This window comes from Maylandia zebra, linkage group LG7, assembly GCF_041146795.1.
Source record: "Maylandia zebra isolate NMK-2024a linkage group LG7, Mzebra_GT3a, whole genome shotgun sequence".
Taxonomy (NCBI): domain Eukaryota; kingdom Metazoa; phylum Chordata; class Actinopteri; order Cichliformes; family Cichlidae; genus Maylandia; species Maylandia zebra.
Window position 1 is genome coordinate 31,680,486 of NC_135173.1, and position 18,173 is coordinate 31,698,658.

Here is an 18,173-nt window from a genome sequence, read left to right on the forward strand (position 1 = left end):
AAAGTCACTCGGCTGGCATCACTAATCTCACCAAACAAGTAAACAGGAAATAATAAAAAATAAGATAGACGTAAACAGGAAATTCAAGTATCGTGTCATGTTTACATTAATACTCAATCTTTTACCATGGTTCCTGCTTTTTTTTTTTTTTTTTTAAAGAAGAAGCTTTTTTGTAGTGTTCTTCTTATTATATAATTGCACTACAGCATCCTCTAATTACCCAAAACCTTTGCGCTATTCTTTTGCAACAATCTCAGTCTTGCTTTTAATCCTCCTGTAGGAAGGAAGGGAAATTAATTATTTAACTGAGTAATACCTCTACTTTCTCTCTTTTTTCATTTTTTTCCTATTTAATAGCATTTGTTCGTAGTTCTGATTTTTGTTTCTTAAACATGTGGCAGTTTAGGTCTTCCACATACAAAGGTAAGTCAGTTTTTCTCATTTTTGTGGAAATGACAAATAAAATTTAAAACAAGGTTTTGTTTTGTTTTTGTTTTTTAAAAATTCATCAGATTTCGTCCTCCATACAAGGGAATATAGATACATTTACCTTTTTTCCTGTATGTTTTTAATATCTTGGTGGGTCTAATTTTGATTTTTGATCCAGTACTCAAAAGAACTGCTGGGATGACCAAGATGGCTGCTGAGAGGCAAGAAAATAAAGGACTAATCTGCGAACGATCTTGGGTTTAACAGAATTTAAATAGGTGTCCACGTCAAATAGTATGTGTGACTATAAACATCTTTTTACTTGTGGCGATTTACGTAAACTTTACAGGTTAATAATGAACCGTTATTGGTATTGTTTAATGTATTACTTTGTTGGATATCCATATTTATAGGAGTATTTCTGCAGATTTGGAATCAGCCTCACTCCACTGGCGGAAGTTCACCTGGCTGCTGGATGCCACCGACCTCGGAGAAGAAAAAGACGACGAAGAAGAAGAGTTGTAGAAGTAGCAGGAGGCGGAGCCTGTTTGTTGACATCGGGTGAAATCGAAAATCAGATGAGTGAAGGCTGCTGATAATTATCAGTTTGTCGCTACTACCGGAACGCGAAGCCTTGGCGAGAGCTAAGGTAGGACCCCAGCGGGGGAACCTGGCACTCAGATGCCGCTGCCCTGCGCTCGGATCCCGGCTTCACACACGCACAGCTCTGCGCTAGCTCCTCCGGCTAAGTCTGCTAGCGTCGTAGCACAGGGGGAAAGTCATCGTTAGCTTTGAGCTAATGCAGACGCTGAAATCCACTGCTGACCCGAGTTATAACTAAACTCTGAATAACAAGTGCTCATCCACGGTGTTTGAGCCTGTTGAGACTCTCTCATGACTGTTGTGTGTTTTCTCGCAGCGTTAATGATGTTAAAAGGAATTATTTTGCAGTGTAGGTAGCTAGCTAAGCTAGCTTGCTAACTTGGTAACAGTCAGAATTCATTGCTGTGTGAGTGTTTGGCTAACTCAACAGAAAAAAAAACAGTGAAAGCTGGACCTCTGGCTTCAGTCCAACAGGAGCAGTGATCACCTTTTGGTATTAACACGAAAAATGTGTTTATAGAAAATGTTAGGAGGTACAGAGCAGTTAGAAGTAAAATGCTAACATGTATGCAAAGATGCAAATAAGTGTAAACACGCTGTGTGACAGCAGTTAGGCCCTTTAACAGAAACATGTTCATTTAACTGACAGGACAAAAACTCAGCGAGTTTGTAGGCAGACAGCTCACTTCAGCTCCCAACTTATGCTACAGAAAAGTTTTGCATTTAAAGTATTTTATCAACTTGCAGAATTAAGTGTTTGAACCTTTAGTGGAGTTTACAAAAAATAATTTGGTTATATATTCAGTTTCAGGCAGCAGTTAATGCTAAGTGGCAGGTATTATCTTATTTTAACATTTGTAATAGCAGTGATCAGAGCAGTCACAATGTGAGGTTATGGTGGTAAAAAAAAATCGTGATGTTAATGTAAAAAGTACAGAAAATTTGTGTGTGTTTGGGGGGGATAATAGCAGTTTCACGATCAAAGTACTTCTGTTTATTGTGATTTTCACCAATTAAACTCAAAATAAAAGTGTCAGCATCTATAAAAATATGATTATAACTGTTTAAATAATTATTGTGTCATGAATGGGACAGGGACCGAGTTTTGAGTGGAGTTAACTTTCAGCGTTGGTCGAGGTCTGCAGGCGCAGTCTGCTTGTCTATTTGATAAGAAATAAGAAATGTTTTTGCATATGCACATAGCTCTGATGATAATCATTTCACCACAAGAGGAAGGCTTAAAAGGTTGCAAGCACACCACTCGAATTGCTCTAAAAATAACATAGGGCTTCTAGAATAAACAATGTTATTACCTGTAAAACCGTATAGTTACCTGATATATCAAATATAGTACCAAGGTTGCTAACGCATAGAAGCGCTTTGGCCTTCCGCCTAAAGAAAGTCACCAATTTTCTTAATCAAATGGCCAAAATTAACAGGAAAATGCTCATGTGATCCCCCTCATTCATTGTCTAAATTACTTGTGGGCCAGTTGTTTTTCTGAGCAGTGTAAAAACCCTGACCGTAACATAAAAATGCTAAATTTACTTGCTAAATATACCTAATTTTCCGAGTAAAGTGTATGTGGTGGGATCATTATGGTCATACTTTGGAAGGAAGTAGTTCTTCTATTGCCTGAATATTTATGGGTTGAAATAGCCCAGAAATCTCCAGTGAATTTATTTGCACGAGCGATCCGAGGCTAAACTGATCTGTCTCTTACAGCTGTTCCTGAGTAAATTTGGGTGCTGTTTAGTTGGGTTTAAAGGCTTAGAAAAGGGAACTATTTTTTTTCTTCTGTTTCATTAGAAATGCTTCACTCGTTTTATTCTCACAGGTCCCCTGCACTGCCCTGTCTTGATCTGAGCCAGAGAAGAAGAGGCGAACATGGCAGCCAAAGCAGGAGACAACCCCGACAGCCTCATGACTCTGGCGACTGTCTTCTGCCTGAGGAACCTGAAGAAGACGATGTGCTACCAGGGCTTCAGGAACAAGCTGTGCCTGCGCTCAGACATCTTCCTCCCCAGTGAGATCTGCGACAAGCTGGTCAACACGTGAGTAACAGTCTAAAGGGTTCAGCCTGTCATGTCAGTAGCCATGGACTTTTAATTGCTTTTTGTTGTTGTTGTTTTTTTTACAGATACATGGAACTGGTCCACACAGACAGTAACTTTGAACCAGAGGAGAGCTTCTTCCAGCTCTTCTCAGATCCCCGGAGCACCAGACTGACCCGGGTGCAGCTCAGAGAGGACTTTGTCCGTGACAGAGACCTGGAAGCCATCAAAAAACAGGTGGGAGGCAACAAGGTGGTAAGAGTAACCACACCAGTTTAAGCTTTTGGCAGGAGATATGACCATCGAAACCCACCAAAAATTAAGAAAATTTGTTTTTGTTCAGCCAGTGCTGCTTCTAATTTCTGGTTGGTACTTATTCTAAAAAATAAAAACTCTGTTTTGAGATAAACTATCCATAAAGTATCAGAAATCATGGAAGAAAAACTGCATTGAAGGTGGATGGTGTAGCTGACAGAGCATGTGACGGCGTCTATCCAGTCTTTTAAATTACGTCTTAAAACTTATTTTTTTACTTTGGCTTTTGATTCTGTCTAGTTGGCTGTTTTAGCTTGTTGCGTTGTTACCTATTGTTTGTTGTCCTCTTATTGTTTGTTTTAACTGTCTCATGTTTTTATTGACTGTGAAGCACTATGGTCAAAACTGTTGTTTTAATATGTGCTATATAAATACATTTTGATTTGATTAACATTTAAACACTGGATAGTTTAAAATGCTTGAGTTTAAGGCAGCTGAGCTTCCGGTGGGTTCTTGAAGATGTCTCGCCTGTGATCCAAAAGGTTTCTTCAGTTCTAAAAGTTGATGGGGAGTCTCAGGCATTACACCTGCAGTGTGTTTCTCACAAAACTGAACAAATCAGATTTAAATAAAATTATAAGTGACAAGGGAATTCTCCTAAAATGTCTCTAAGCAGAAAATAACTGTATAATTTAGATAAGATGAAGTTATATAAACTGTATTTATCCATAAATTCCTGCGTTACAGCAGCAAAACATTAAGCACAACCTTGGGCACTGAGATAGACGAGCTTGAGGGAGCACAGTGAGCAGAGTTTCATGTGTCCCATGGAGACGTGGCTGCTCGTTCCCCTCCTGGATCACAGTGTTACTGTGTGTGGATTCTGGACTGTTTGTCCTAAATAGTGATAACACTACAAATAAAAGACTAACAACAGCAAAAACTATTTTCAGCTCCCACTGTAGTGTTGTATGCTCTGATGTGAACTGCCCTGGTTTTAAAAACAAGTCAGTGTATAAATCTGTTTGTTACTTGACCTTTGACCTCAGTAGAGACTTTCCCGATGAGTTTATGATCTCAGACTCTAATGGGACCATAATTCAGAAAAGTAGAGTGAAAAAGGGCATCAAGGCAGGGAGGATTTAGGGTGGGGCTAACTTGTGATTGGTAGGTTGCTATTGTGTGATCACACAGTGTCCCTGTGTTTCAGATCTGCCATGAGGTTTCACCCACAGGTTATTAATAAACTAAAAAGCTGGGGGAAAAATGCCGAACATGCAGCTATAAAATCAGGATTCCCCATGTCTCTCATTCTGTTGTTGGACAGACTCCAGCTTTACCTTCTTGACTGTAGTTGGTGGTGGGTCACTTTAAGGAGAAGTGGTCTATGTGCTTCTAATCTAAACAAACCGAGGCTGCAGAGCGAGCACTAGCAGCTGCAGTCCAAGATGGAGGAGCTGGAGTCTATCTGACTGCTGGATGACATCCTCTCTGAGGATTTATATTGAGGACTGGCACAGCAGCAACGTTCCCAGAGAGCCAGCCAGTGGAGACACGAAGTGCTAGAGCTGACAGCAACTGAATTTTCAAAATAGGACTGAGGGAAATGTTTGCTAGTAAATTAAGTGTGACTGGCATTGTCCTCACTGGTGGCCCGCACAAATAAAGCCTGTGTGAAGGAAACATGAGCTCAGAACAAGGCTTTGCATGGCAGTAAGCACGATTAGAGTGTAAAGTCAAGTGAATGAATGCCTTGTTTAACAGAACTCTGATGTATTTTTCTGACCTTGTTATCATCAAAAATGCTAATTATTTGAAGTAAATGCACAAAACTGGAGGAAGGAGAGAATTCATGTCTCAAGCCTGGGAAAACCCCGTCTGACAGGAATTTCATGATATAGAGACAGTGAGAAGTTAATGTCAGTGGTTTCTTCTCTTGGCCCCACTAATCACTGCCTTTGTGTGCAGGACCTGATCGAGCTCCACCTCACCTACTGCAACAACCTGTCGTCCCGCAGCTTGAAAGCACTGTCCTGCTTCCGCGACACTTTGGTGTCTCTCTGTCTTTTCGGCTGCAGCAACATCTTCTACAGGAAGTGCGGCGCCCCACTCGCCTGCAACGAGGACACAGACGAGGACGAGGAGGAGAGCCCCTCCTCTCGGCATGCTTTAGAAACAGACTTTAACTTCCAGGGATTCAACCGGCTCAGGCTGCTCAACCTGGGTGGCATGCCGAAAGAGCTGGACCCCGAGACACTGCTCAAACCCCTGAAGTCGCTCACCTCGCTAGATCTGTCCAATGTACAGTTACTGGGGACATCTTTTCTCACCCAGTGGAGGGACAGACTGGCCTCTCTTGTTCTCTACAACGTGGACCTATCCGAGGAGTTGATCAGCACAGTTTTGGAGCTCGTTAATCTCAGGTAAGCTCTGTGGGGTGGGGGATGAGAGGTTAACGTTCATTTAACGCATCAAATAAAAAGTATTAATGTCTGGTTCAAGACTGGGAGGAGACCTAAATCCACAGAAGGGTCAAAGAGGGCAACCAGTGTGAAAATCAGTGCCAAATCAAAAATTCAGATCTATCTGCTGTGGTCATCTCTTGTAGGTAAAAGGAGACCTTTCATCAGACACTGAAGTTTCCATAAACTAATCATGGGCATGAATGATGGGGAATCTTGGGCTTTTAATGATATCTTTAAACTGTTCTGTGAAATGACTGTACCGCATACATCTGTAAGGGCTGTAAAAAAAGCCAAACAAACAAACAAGAACTGAGTGCACAAGTTTGATTTTATTTTGGATTTTCTCTAATCCACACAGGGTTAAAAGATATATCTCCACTAATATTTAAATGTCCCTTAGCAAATTGCTGAGGAGTCCTTAACAACCAGATGCTTTGGTAGCCATCAACAAGCTTCCCTGATAATTCTGGCTGGATATTTGATCACATTTAAATTGTTTGGTGTCCTGGCACGAACTCTGGCATTTAAGCAGGAAGGGAATTCCAGAAGCTTAATGTTTGCCTGCTTTATTTATTCTAAGACCAGTTTTGATGTGTTTGGGATCACTGTCCTGTTGGAACATCAAACTATGTCTAAGTTTAAGCCATCTAGATGCTGAGTTAAAGTTGATGAATTTGGAGGTAGTCGGTTTTCATTGTAGCAGTACCACTGGCAGCAAAACAGCCGTGCAGCATCATGTTACCACTGCTGTGCTTCACACCTGATGCAGTGTTCTTAGATTTTAAAGCGTCATCTTTATTTGTCAAAACAGACTCCCTGTCATTTTGGCTAAATGGTGACATCATCCTGAGCCAAGAGAAGGAAAAAAAACTGTGATAAACTGAGAGCAGTTTGCATGTTGTCATTTTAGTACATGTGTAGCTCCCCTTGTATGCCCACTGATCACTTGAAAAATAGTCACTGATGACACTCCCTCCTTCTTCAGGCACCTCGACATCTCCCAGGAGAGCAGGCGGATCTCAAAGTTTAAGATGACCAAGAAAATCCTGACGGCCATCGTCCAGCGTCTGGTACACCTGATGTCCCTGGACATCTCGGGTCACATCATGCTAGACAACTGCACAGTTCCACACTTTGAAGAAGCGATGGGGCGTCCGAGGTGGGTAACGATGAGCTGAGGCTGGAATCTCCCTTTATTGACCCTCAGATGATAAATGAGGTTCTTAACAAGCTGTGTTTTTCTCTCCATTAGCACTGAACCGTGCAAGAGCAGCATCTACCCTTTCCAGGAGCTGAAGAGGGCCCTGCAGTTTCTGGGCTTGTACGACACCACCCTCTGTAATGTGACGCACATCCCTGCCTATAAGGTACCTGAACCTGGGTTTCTTTCAGCTGATCACACCAGGCTGAACTGCAGATTAATACAATCTATAGCGCTTTATTCAAGGTTTGTTTTGTTGGTTAAATCTTTGTGTTTCTGGACTTTTTCAGGTGACTGGATCAAAGAATGAAGACCAGGTCCTGAACGCTATCGAGGCTTACACAGAGTTTCGCCCTGAGCTCGCCCACAGAGCCATCAATCAGCTGTTTGACATCGCCAGGATACAACATTGCAGCCAGCTGCTCCGCGCTCTGCAGGTAGGACTTAAAGTTCTCCTTCAATTACTTCCTGTGATCATCTCTCCTGACTGCTTCTCATTCCTCCCCTGAAACCTTTGTTTCCTTGTTTGCAGCTCGTCATCGCAGCACTGAAGTGCCATAAATACGATAAGAGCATCCAGGTGACGGGCAGCGCTGCTCTTTTCTACCTGACCAACACCGAGTACCGCAGCGATCAGAGTGTGCGGTTACGGCGGGAGGTCATTCAGGTGGTGCTGAATGGGATGGAGCACTACCAGGAGGTCACTGTAAGTCTGATATCATCCCCATGAACCAGCTGCTGCATAAATAAGCTGAGCAGAGTGTTATGGTCAGTGGCCACACTAACAGAATTAAAGCAGAAGGGCAGATTTTGTGTTATGTGAAGCTCTAAAACCTTCAGTTGCGTTTTTATTGTAGGACTGAAGTATGTATAAAACGGCGTCTTCAGAACTGGGGGCAGGATTGGGAGATCAGAAAGGGCTCAGAAATTGTTCAGGTCCACTATTTGATAGGAAACCTTGACTATGCATCTTAGCCTTCAGTTGATTATTAACAAAGGCCATCATATATTTAGAATCACGCTCTTCGATTACATTTGATTTGTGAATCTGTGAGTTCCTGTTTCCTCACCAGGTCCAGAGGAACTGCTGCCTGACTCTGTGCAACTTCAGCATCCCAGAGGAGCTCGAGTTCCAGTACAGCCGCGTCAACCAGCTGCTGCTGAAGATCCTGGAGCCGGCCCGGCAGGATGAGTCCATCCAGAGAATCGCCGTGCACCTCTGCAATGCTTTGGTCTGCCAGGTGGACAACCACCATAAGGAGGCTGTGGGCAAGATGGGATTTGTGAGGGTAAAGAAACCTTGGAAAGTCTTGGATAAATTTCCTCCTTAGTGTAGAAGTCGGTGATCCGCTTCAGATCTCAGGCCTGTTACTTATTGCCAGTCAAGGTCAGCAGCAGGAGTTCCTATTATCTAACAAGCTTATTTTTGGTGTGGCAGGAAACCAGAGCACCCAGAGGAAAGCTGTGTGAACACACTGAGAGCATGTGATGACAGCAGTGCAGATATTTCAGATCCAATCTCAGCGCTTTAGCCATGTTTGGAGAAAGAACGTGCTCTGTAATTTGAATTTTATACCAACATGCCATCGCACTCACTATGGGCTAACATGCTAAAATTGTACTACATCTATGGTGTGATATATGGCTGCAGCAGCATTATTTAGTCTGATTTACGATAACTTAAAGCAAACGTTATAGTAAAAGTAGCCTTCAGGAGTCTGTTGCTGGTGTCCTACCTTCAAAGTGGATTCAGGATTGTTTCTCTGTAGCAAAGCTGCATTTTCTCATGTTTGTGTTGCATTTTGACTGAAATCAGCTGCTGATTATACAGGTGATAAATTCATTCCTGACTCTTTTCTCATTCTCAGACAATGCTGAATTTAATTCAGAAGAAGTTACAGGACAGAATGGTGAGTTTAAGTGCTTTACAGATTTATATGTGGCTTTTAGAAACTGAAAGAGTGCTCACAAAGGCCGATGCACTCTCTCTCACTAATAGCGCCCCGTTTAATCATCTTTTCACGGCCTACAGGCTAGTGACACTGGCTCATTTTAGAGAAATATTCATGCTTATTTTTAATACTACTGTATACATCAAAATGAGCCCTGCTTTACTATTAAAACCATGATTACTAAACTCAGCTCAGTAATCATGTGACTAAATTGATATGCCAGAGTGTTTGTAGCATTTTATGTCTTGAATGTAGTATACTCTCCCTCTTAGTGAAACAAATGTGGAGGTGTTTAATTTTGAAAATTCCCAGACATTTATAATGACTGAGAAGGTGTTACAGTGTTACAGCGTCTCTTCCTTTGTCTGTGCTCCACCAAATCTCCTGAAGCCCAGTTTTTGTTTTTTTTATTTATTCTTGGTGAGAAGCAGGCAAACAAGCAGCACTGAAAACATAACACTTCCACCTGCTGGAAGCAGGAAACAGATCCTCATCATCATCGTTTAAATGAAAACTAACCTTTATTCAGTTATACTTTATTTTGTTTTGTTGTTTAAAGCAGATGTTTTGTGTTTGCGTGTGTGTCTCAGTGTGACCAGGTGATGGAGTTTTCCTGGAGCGCCCTGTGGAACATCACAGACGAGACGCCCGACAACTGTCAGATGTTCCTGAACTGTCGGGGCATGAGCCTGTTCCTGGAGTGTCTGCAGGTGAGTCCAGGCTGCACCCATCTGTGTCTATGGTGATGAAGATGAGCCAGGCTGCTCGTTATTCTTCAGAACTGATATAGAAACTGAACTGATATAGGAAGTTGCTCGATTCACAAGAAATGACTCGAGAACAACGATCGCGTTTGTTATTAAAGCCAAAACCATGAAAGGAGCTGTTAGGAGTATAAAATAAAGTGCAGCCGTCCTTTTACTACTCGTGTACAGCTCGTGTCCACACACTGTTAAGGTGATGATAAGTGTAATAATTGAAAAATACTAAAATAAATATTTCTGTCAAAATTAATTTTGTGTCAGAGGAAACAGTTTTAAAAAAAAAGTTCACCATTATCCTTAAACTTAGTGTGTACCTTTATTTTGCTGTTATGTTCCTTTCAAAGAGTCGTTACATTTTTGCTTTTTATGGGGTTTTTTTTTTCTGCTGTAAGTTTGGTCTGAAATTTGTCTTCACCTGTAAACACTGAGTGGATTTGAGGGGATACAATTATCACTTAACTATACAGTTCTGCAATCGTCATGGAGAATTTCGCTGTGCCATCATTTCTAAATGTTTTCATCTCATGTTGTATGATTTCTGTCTGCAGGAGTTTCCAGACAAGCAGGAGCTTCATCGCAATATGTTGGGTCTTCTGGGAAACGTGGCTGAGGTCAAAGCTCTGAGGCCACAGCTGCTCACCCCACAGTTCATCACAGTGTTCAGGTACCAGAGGCAGAAACACCTGGACTGAGACTCTGTTGGTGGTTACTATTGGTCCGCACAGTCTCTCCACTCAGCCTCTTCATGTCCTCTTCTCCGTCTGTTTTCTTTGCAGTAACCTGCTGGACAGTAAGGCCGATGGGATTGAGGTGTCGTACAACGCCTGTGGAGTGCTGTCGCACATCATGTTTGACGGGCCTGAGGTTTGGAAGATGGAGGAGCCGCGGAGAGACATGGTGATGGAGAAGATGTGGGAAGCCATCCAGAGCTGGGACGTCAGCTCGCGGCGCAACATCAACTACAGGTGATCGATTACCGTTTCCCCTCTACAGTGAACTTCCACAGCTGCTGGTGGCTTGTCCTGTCTGAATGTATTAACAAAGCGACGGTCCTCTCTCAGGTCATTCGAGCCGATCCTCCGACTGCTGCCTCAGAGCATCTCTCCTGTCAGTCAGCACTGGGCCACATGGGCTCTTTACAACCTGGTGTCAGTTTACCGTGAGTATCAAGAGGCTTTGAGAGCGCAGCGTGTGTCGTTTACCCCTAAAGCTGTCCTGAAGGGTTTATATGTCACCTGACATATGTGAAACATTGGGGGTGTCCAAATTCATGGGCTGCATCCTCCTAAGTAAATCGGTTTGGCTGAGATTAAAGTTATAGTTTTCACACAGCTGAATAAACATCAAACAGAAGTGTGAGATGATCGAGAATTTGCATCAGTGTCCTGTTATATTTTGGGTAGAAAGGAGTAGACGGCCGAGTTTATTAAACTCCTCCGACACAGCAATGACGCAAATCAGAAGGCTAGACCGTCCAATTTCACAGCCGCGCACTTCCGGCCTACCCGACCTCCTGAGGACCCGGCCCACGTAGACCGCAAAGGCCGGGTCCTCAGGAGGATGCAGCCCATGAATTTGGACATGGCTATTATCTTTACTTGTTTACTTGTCTCCAAACTGCTTTGTTTTTTTTGTTTTTTTTTATTTAATTTTTTTTATTTTCTTTACCTGCTTCTTTTGGGCCTAATGTTCTATCCAGTCCACTCTCTGGGAATCTCACACTTGTTCCATTTGCATTTTTCCTACTCTGCAGCAAGCAAGTATTGTCCTCTGCTGATAAAAGAAGGAGGAATGACTCTTCTGGAGAAAGTTCTGGAGCTGGAGAGTTCACATCCGGACACAAAGGACATGGCCCGGTGAGACTGACGGCTCTGAACAAACTGTAGGATGATGTGGTAACTGAGTCAGAGGCTGGGCAGCAGTCAGAAAGCCTCATTTTCCTGCTTTTAGAAGCCCTCTGTTGCATTCAGCAGAGAGGATGATAAGAGTTGTTGGGGCTGATCACCGAGTGTTTGAGGCTGAATCACATATTTCTGTATTTTTTTTCTTACAAACACAGCAGGTCAGATATCACAAGCCCTTTTTTTTAAAACATGTATCAGGTGACATTTTTCTACTGTTAGGTGCTTTAATGCCATTACCTTAATAGATGGTAATTCAATTTTTAAAAAATGGGATCTTTCCTGAGTCAAACTAACGCTAGCTGAGAAATAAAGCCCACCAGTCACGACCAGCTCCCAGCACAGCAAAGAAACTAACGCTGATGTGGCTTCACAGATGATTTCCATGGAAATAAAATAGATATATATAATATTTTTACGAATTAAGAACGTCTTGGTCAAAATTCCAACCTGTGACTGTTGTCTTCTTGCAGAAAAGTAATGGAGCACTGTGAAAACTTCAAAGAAGACCCGATGGAAACAAATCCCGGACAGGATGCAAACTTTGGACAGAGAGGGTGACGCCAAGGGAGCCGAAATTCCCAGTAAATATCCAGAAAACCAACCTGAGGCCCCTCCCACCATCATCACCACAAGGGTCAATTGTGTGCATTATTCTTATAATTCTTCTTTTGTAGAGTTAGAACAGTGTCTCTGACCCTCCTCACAGCAGTTTGATATTTGACACATAGAACTTAAGACGTGGTGCATGGTATTTTGTCGTGAGGGTGTTTACATCTGCTGCACATCTCTTCTGTTGGGGGCAGGTTTGTGGGGTTGGGTGACTGTTATTTCTCAGTGTGAGTGTGAGTGTGTTTGCGTGTCAAAGGTTTAAACCAGAACAAAACAGCCGTAGTGATGCTCGGTTCTCAGCGGACGGCAGCGCCAGCCGCCCCCAGCTCGCTGTCGGTAACCGAACAAAAAAAAAAAAAAAGGCCGCGTGGCGAGTCGGAGGCCTCAGCTCACACTCGCTCGTGCTAGCGAAGGCCGCGGAGCCGTGGGACACATGTACAGTGAATATTAGCCATTAAGTGTGCGGGCTGCAGACCTCGCGGCTCTGTGATGGACTTCTTTGTTTATATATGTAAATATTATGTGTGGGTCTCATCCTTTTACTGTGTGTATGTTTTATAATACAACTGTAAACACTCATGACTTTACGCTGTATTTAAATCTCTTTAGGTCTGGCTGATTGCAGTCAGTGCTAAGAAACTATACACAGAATCATTCATAGCAGTCCTGTAAACTCTTTAAAGGACCATTCACATGTAATTCAGCCTCCCGTCTTAAAGGTACTCAAACTGCAGATTCCAGCTTTTAAAATGAGTTTAAAGTTAACTCAAGGTAACAACAGACTGTAAAGAAACAGCAGTTCTGACATTATGTCCAACGCGTCTGTGTGCTGAGCTACAGAGATATCAGCTGAGGTTTTAATGGGGACAGGCTGTACTGTTGTGCAATACTTTGAACCAAAAAGTGCAGTTGGCCAGTGTAGCATCCTTTTTTTCTAACATTATAAAGCCTACATTCTTTCTAGTGACCAGCAGGGGGCAGCTTCTTGGGTTGGGGGGAAAAGGCTTCTGGTTGTATAGAAGTCAAACTTGAGTTGATATCTCTGCAGGTCCATACGTAACAACGTAGTAATTTCTTCTCATTCTGTTGGTGTTTGTGATTTTTGTTTAGGTTTTAAACTCTTTTTAAACAAAGACTTACAACAAAAAAGTACCTTTAACCAGTCTGGTAACTCTTACTGGAAGCAGCGGTGAGCTTTAAACTAAGAGGGAGGTGAAATTAATCAAAGCAAATACACTTCATGGACAAATGTATGTGGACATTAAGGCTTCTGGATACAAAGTGATAAAGCCTCTATACAAACAAAGAGCTACTGATGACAGACAGTAAGAATTGATCCCTGCACAGGCTCTGGGTGAATTGACTTGGACATATACTGTATATCAAAAGATTCACATAGCCTTTTGGGCAGACATGTGTTACTTCTAATGTCCAGCAGGGGGTGACTCCTGTGAAGTCAGATTATAGAAGTCTAATGGAAAAAAGACCCAGACATGCAGACCTCGATTCTCATGCTTTGTTTTACAGCACTAAACATGGACTGTCAAATGCCAGACCTCAGTGGTGTCACATTCAGCGGTTCTACATGATGAGAATCTCCATCAGTGTCAGTACAGCTCTACTCAACTCAGTAAAATATTCAGCAATTTTCATTTCATTATTAACAGAGTTGAGTCTTCTGGAAGCCCAACACTAAATTAAATGAAACAACAATAATCCAGTACAGCTGGACACCTAAACACCTGGAAACGCAGGCTAATGGAAAGCCTTTGGAGTTCCTCTACAGGTCTACTCACGTGTCCACATACTTGGCCTTTACTAGAGCTTTGATGCTTCGTACTGCTCTCTCTGTGGTGTTAAAAGCCCAGAACCCTCTGAACTCCCTGGTGCTTCCAGTGGTCCAGATGATACTAAAAGAGAGGAGGTTGGAAGATAAACGGTTATCCTTTGAGGACACCTGACGGCCCATCATGTTTATTGGTCGTTCAGCTTGCTGCTAAAATAACTCCTTCACTTAAATCAAACAGTTTTATTTTGAAAAGCTAAGGGGAGGAAAATAAAACTGCGTGTTCACTTGTATGTTCAAAACTGGTGATGGGATCTTTAAAAAAAGACAAAAAGAAAATCACATCTGACTTGTTTCAAATTAAGGTTTAGTCATCCAGAAGGAAGGGAGGTTAAGTTTCATGTTTAATCCCCACCCCTGCTGACCAGGTTACGGTTAAACTTAACACTTTAACACATTTAAACACATTAACAACAACCAGACTCTTAATTTCTCCTCTCTGTTTGCTGTAGTGTCCCTGAAGATGCCCTGTGGAGGTCCCATGGTCAATTTGTTTGTTTCACAATAAACATTCAAAAGCTGAATATCTTGAACACCTGAATCAGAAATCCAGGAAAAGTGTTCTTTCTTAGCTCAACAGCACCCCTAGTGGTGGAAAAAAGAAAGGAAAAACCTCCACAGGGCACCTTGAAGATGTCTTTGAGTTTAAAAAGTTCCTTCACTGGCATTTTTCGTCTTGTAGCTTTAAAGATGACTTCAGGAATTTCCTCTTTTAAACGGTATTCTTAATTTATTAAGTAACTAAAACTTTACTTTATTAAAAAAATTTAAAAAAAATATGTCAATCTCAATTCCGAAAAGTTGCTTTTAGCTTAGTAGGTGGAAACTTCCAAATGCAGATAATTCTAAAGAATTTTAGTGTTTACAGATTTAATGTAATTATTTATTTCTAAACTGCAGTTTCAGGTTGTTGTAGTTTTTTGTTTGTTTGTTTGTTTTTTTAAAATTACATTAATCACCATTAGCAGAACCAACCAAGTAAGACCAACAGCTTTGGCAACGTCACAAACCACCTGGTTACATCTGGCTGTTTGATTTTAGTGTGAACAGGACAGTTGGCATTCGTTTCCTTTTTTCCTGCTCGATTGGTGCTGCTCCTCTAGCACGAAGTTGTGAATAAATCCTTCGGTATCTTCTGTCACATCAGTTCTGCTCCTCCTCGCACTCGCCTCTGATGTGTGTGTTTTTTGTTGTTGTTTTTTTGGGGGGGTTCTGAGGAAAAACTTTGAACCTTCAAAAATATCTGTTAAACTGCCAGAACTACAAACAGTACAGGATGGAGGACTGTGGCTCTTTAATCGAAAATAAATAAATAAATAGGTTCTAAATCTATAATTTTCTATCATAAACTAACCAGTTTAATGTCAGAGGATATTACAGGTTTTTTTTTTATTATTTTCTCTCCTTTAGTCTTTAAATCAAGTTTTTAAAGCAAAATTGGTTCCTACCTCAGTTTAACATTGGTCAGTGTGACTTTAATAACCTGAAGCTATATATAATATAGTCCATAGTTTATTTGTTCATTTCCAAAAATGTAAAACTTTGAAAGGAAAATTTCAAAGGTTTTTACAACCGTAATCTCTGTTTCATAATGTTTCTTGCAAATTTAAGACATTTCTGAGGTTTTTATTGGACATTTGAGTTTTATAACCTCAACAAATACTTCAGTGCTTTCTTAGAAGTGTACTGAGAGACTTTGTTTTTAACCATCAAAGAATATTAGTTTTTCCATCTCAAATTTAGAAATTCAAACTTTATGACCTAAATACATATTAGTTTATTTTCTTTTAATTTAAATTTGATTTTATTGTATCAAAAGAATTTTTTTTACTAATTTATATTAAAGTTTTGTCCTTCCTGTGATTTTTATATTTTCACAGAATATCAATGTAGTTTTTTTGGTTTGCAAATAAACAGCAAACCTAGGAAACAATATTAGATTTTCATTTCTTTTTCTTTTTTTGACTTTTTGTCTCAGAGATCAGTCGTATCCAGTGAATTAACAGCTTTAATCTCACAGCATTTTTGATATTTTTACAAGTTTGATTTCAATAAAATTGCAGTTTTTCTCACATTTTTTTTTCAACCATCTCAGAAATGTTTGTTTTCCTTAACATTAAAATCTATAATTTCATAATACCTCAGAATATAAGAGTAGTCCTTGCAGATTATGCCTCTCGTTTTAAGAATATTACAGTTTGTTCCCACAACGTTGCGACTTTAGCTTCAGACTTTTCCTCTGAGGATAATCGCCCTTCCTCGGCTCCTCTTTTTAAACCTTATGTAATGCCCCCAAACACTTATTTATTCTTTGAATGCAGTTTTACGTCAGTGATTCGTTAATTCTCAGAATTGATTTGATGCCACTTTAATAAATTGCCTGCGCGGGGCTGGAGGAACAGGGATTAAGTACTGTCTTCACTTCATGGGGTGAAAGCGGCGCTGATGCTGTTAACAGGATTTAGTTGGAGTGCAGTTTGATTCACCAGGCTTTTGACGCTGGGCTTCCCTCCCAGATGACGCCAGTGAAGGAACACATCACCAGCTGTCCTGTTTCCTGTGGTTTAACGTTACAGTCCTCATGCTCATGAGCGGTGCCTGACTGATGGATTTAAGCTACTTCATATCAGCCGCGTCGGTTTTCCAACCAAACGCGCTTCCTGGTTCTCGTGTACAGTTTTTCTTTGTGTGATTTCAGGGATCAGATTGGTGCAGGTCTCTGTTGCTTTCTCACGGTCACCATTATGATCATGATGATTCAGTGTGTGTGGAAGTTGAATATGAGGAGGACTTGATGCATGATCAAAGCTCTTTAGAGTCGCACAGATCTTCTTTCTCAGTCGCCTGTTCTGTTCATTGAATGTCTCCATTTATGCTTTCTGGACACAACATTATTCTTTGGGTTTAACTGTTCTTTATTTATGAAGATGTATGTACTGATAATAATAATAAAAAAAAAAACACAGAGAGAGAGAGAACTGCTGTGTGGCAAAGCCTTTCAGATTTCATCCACTAGGTTTCCTGTTTGTCCACACTCTGTTCTCAATTTGTTTTGTAACTGCTGATAAGTTTAGTCCAAACTGAAGTGAAGAACTTTGGATCCAGACAGTTTGGAGTTCCACGTTTTCCTGATCACAGTAGTTCCAGGACATCGGTGTAAAAATATGACAAAGCAATAAAGATGGAGTGGTTTAAAAAATAATGTGTTTTTTTTTTCTTTGCTTGTTTGTTTGTTTGTTTGTTTGTTTTAAATCCTCAAACATTTAGACCAGTGGTCCTCAACCTTTTTTGCGCCACAGACCCTTTTATGTCTGACAATATTTTCACGGACTGGTCTTTAAGGTGTCACGGATAAATACAACAAAATAAAAAAATAAATAAAAAAAGGATTTCTTCATAACACACGGGAAAAGAGCCAGGGAAACAGAGTTAACGATAAAACCCCTTAAAACCATGAATTTCATACCCGGTACCAAACGCCTCACGGACTGGTGGTTGGGGACCACTGATTTAGAACAGTCCAAATTCGAGGGCCTTTCCTCATGTAGATAACAAACTGCAATTCAGTAATAGGGGCATTTTGTCTGCCCAAGAAAAAGAAGCTTGCCTTATATGTGACATTAGCAACTCCTTACAAATCTATTATAACAAATTAATTTTTTATTAAAAAATAAATAAATCAGCATTAAATCATCTTTATCAGAGGACTGAAATTCAAACAAACAAAAATATTTTACACAGTCAAAAACTGCTGTGATTGTACCACCTTCAAATACAGTAATGTAAAGTTCGTCTGTCTGTACCTTAAGATTTAAATAATGATCATTGGCTAAAACTTGCTGTATTCCTGATGCAGCCCTCCCCATTTCTCCAGGCCTGGGATCCAGTGCTAAGAGTATATGTGCACACTTCTTAAGTATTTACCTTTTGCAAGTTAAAAAACTGCATTTTATATGTATTTGATCTCAATCTGAAATATACAGGCAGACATTTCAGTCTTCACCTGCTTTCAACTAAATCAGTGGTTTCCAAACTCTTTTTGCTAGGCCCCCCTTTGTTTTACAAGAAAAATGTTCTCACTGTAACTTTAC

At 40.9% G+C, this 18,173-nt stretch overlaps 1 protein-coding gene across 1 annotated transcript; it reads left to right on the top strand.

Moving 5' to 3' along the window:
• Positions 1-866: 866 nt before the first annotated feature.
• zer1 (zyg-11 related, cell cycle regulator) lies at positions 867-17,284 on the top strand. Its single transcript, XM_004561886.5, has 16 exons — positions 867-1,078; positions 2,870-3,086; positions 3,173-3,323; positions 5,310-5,764; positions 6,792-6,965; positions 7,059-7,173; positions 7,298-7,444; positions 7,540-7,713; positions 8,081-8,296; positions 8,876-8,917; positions 9,550-9,669; positions 10,272-10,387; positions 10,500-10,688; positions 10,785-10,882; positions 11,477-11,579; positions 12,098-17,284. Exons 2-16 carry the CDS (start codon positions 2,920-2,922, stop codon positions 12,183-12,185), a joined length of 2,355 nt encoding a protein of 784 aa, XP_004561943.1. The 5' UTR covers positions 867-1,078; positions 2,870-2,919; the 3' UTR covers positions 12,186-17,284.
• The last annotated feature ends 889 nt before the right edge of the window (positions 17,285-18,173 follow it).

Bases quoted from the DNA above. Each gene is read 5' to 3' on its own strand.
- zer1 (XM_004561886.5), top strand. From the start codon at position 2,920: ATGGCAGCCAAAGCAGGAGACAACCCCGACAGCCTCATGACTCTGGCG. The intron at 3,324-5,309 runs GTGGGAGGCAAC...CTTTGTGTGCAG, and splicing joins TGGAAGCCATCAAAAAACAG to GACCTGATCGAGCTCCACCT. The intron at 10,689-10,784 runs GTGATCGATTAC...GTCCTCTCTCAG, and splicing joins CGGCGCAACATCAACTACAG to GTCATTCGAGCCGATCCTCC.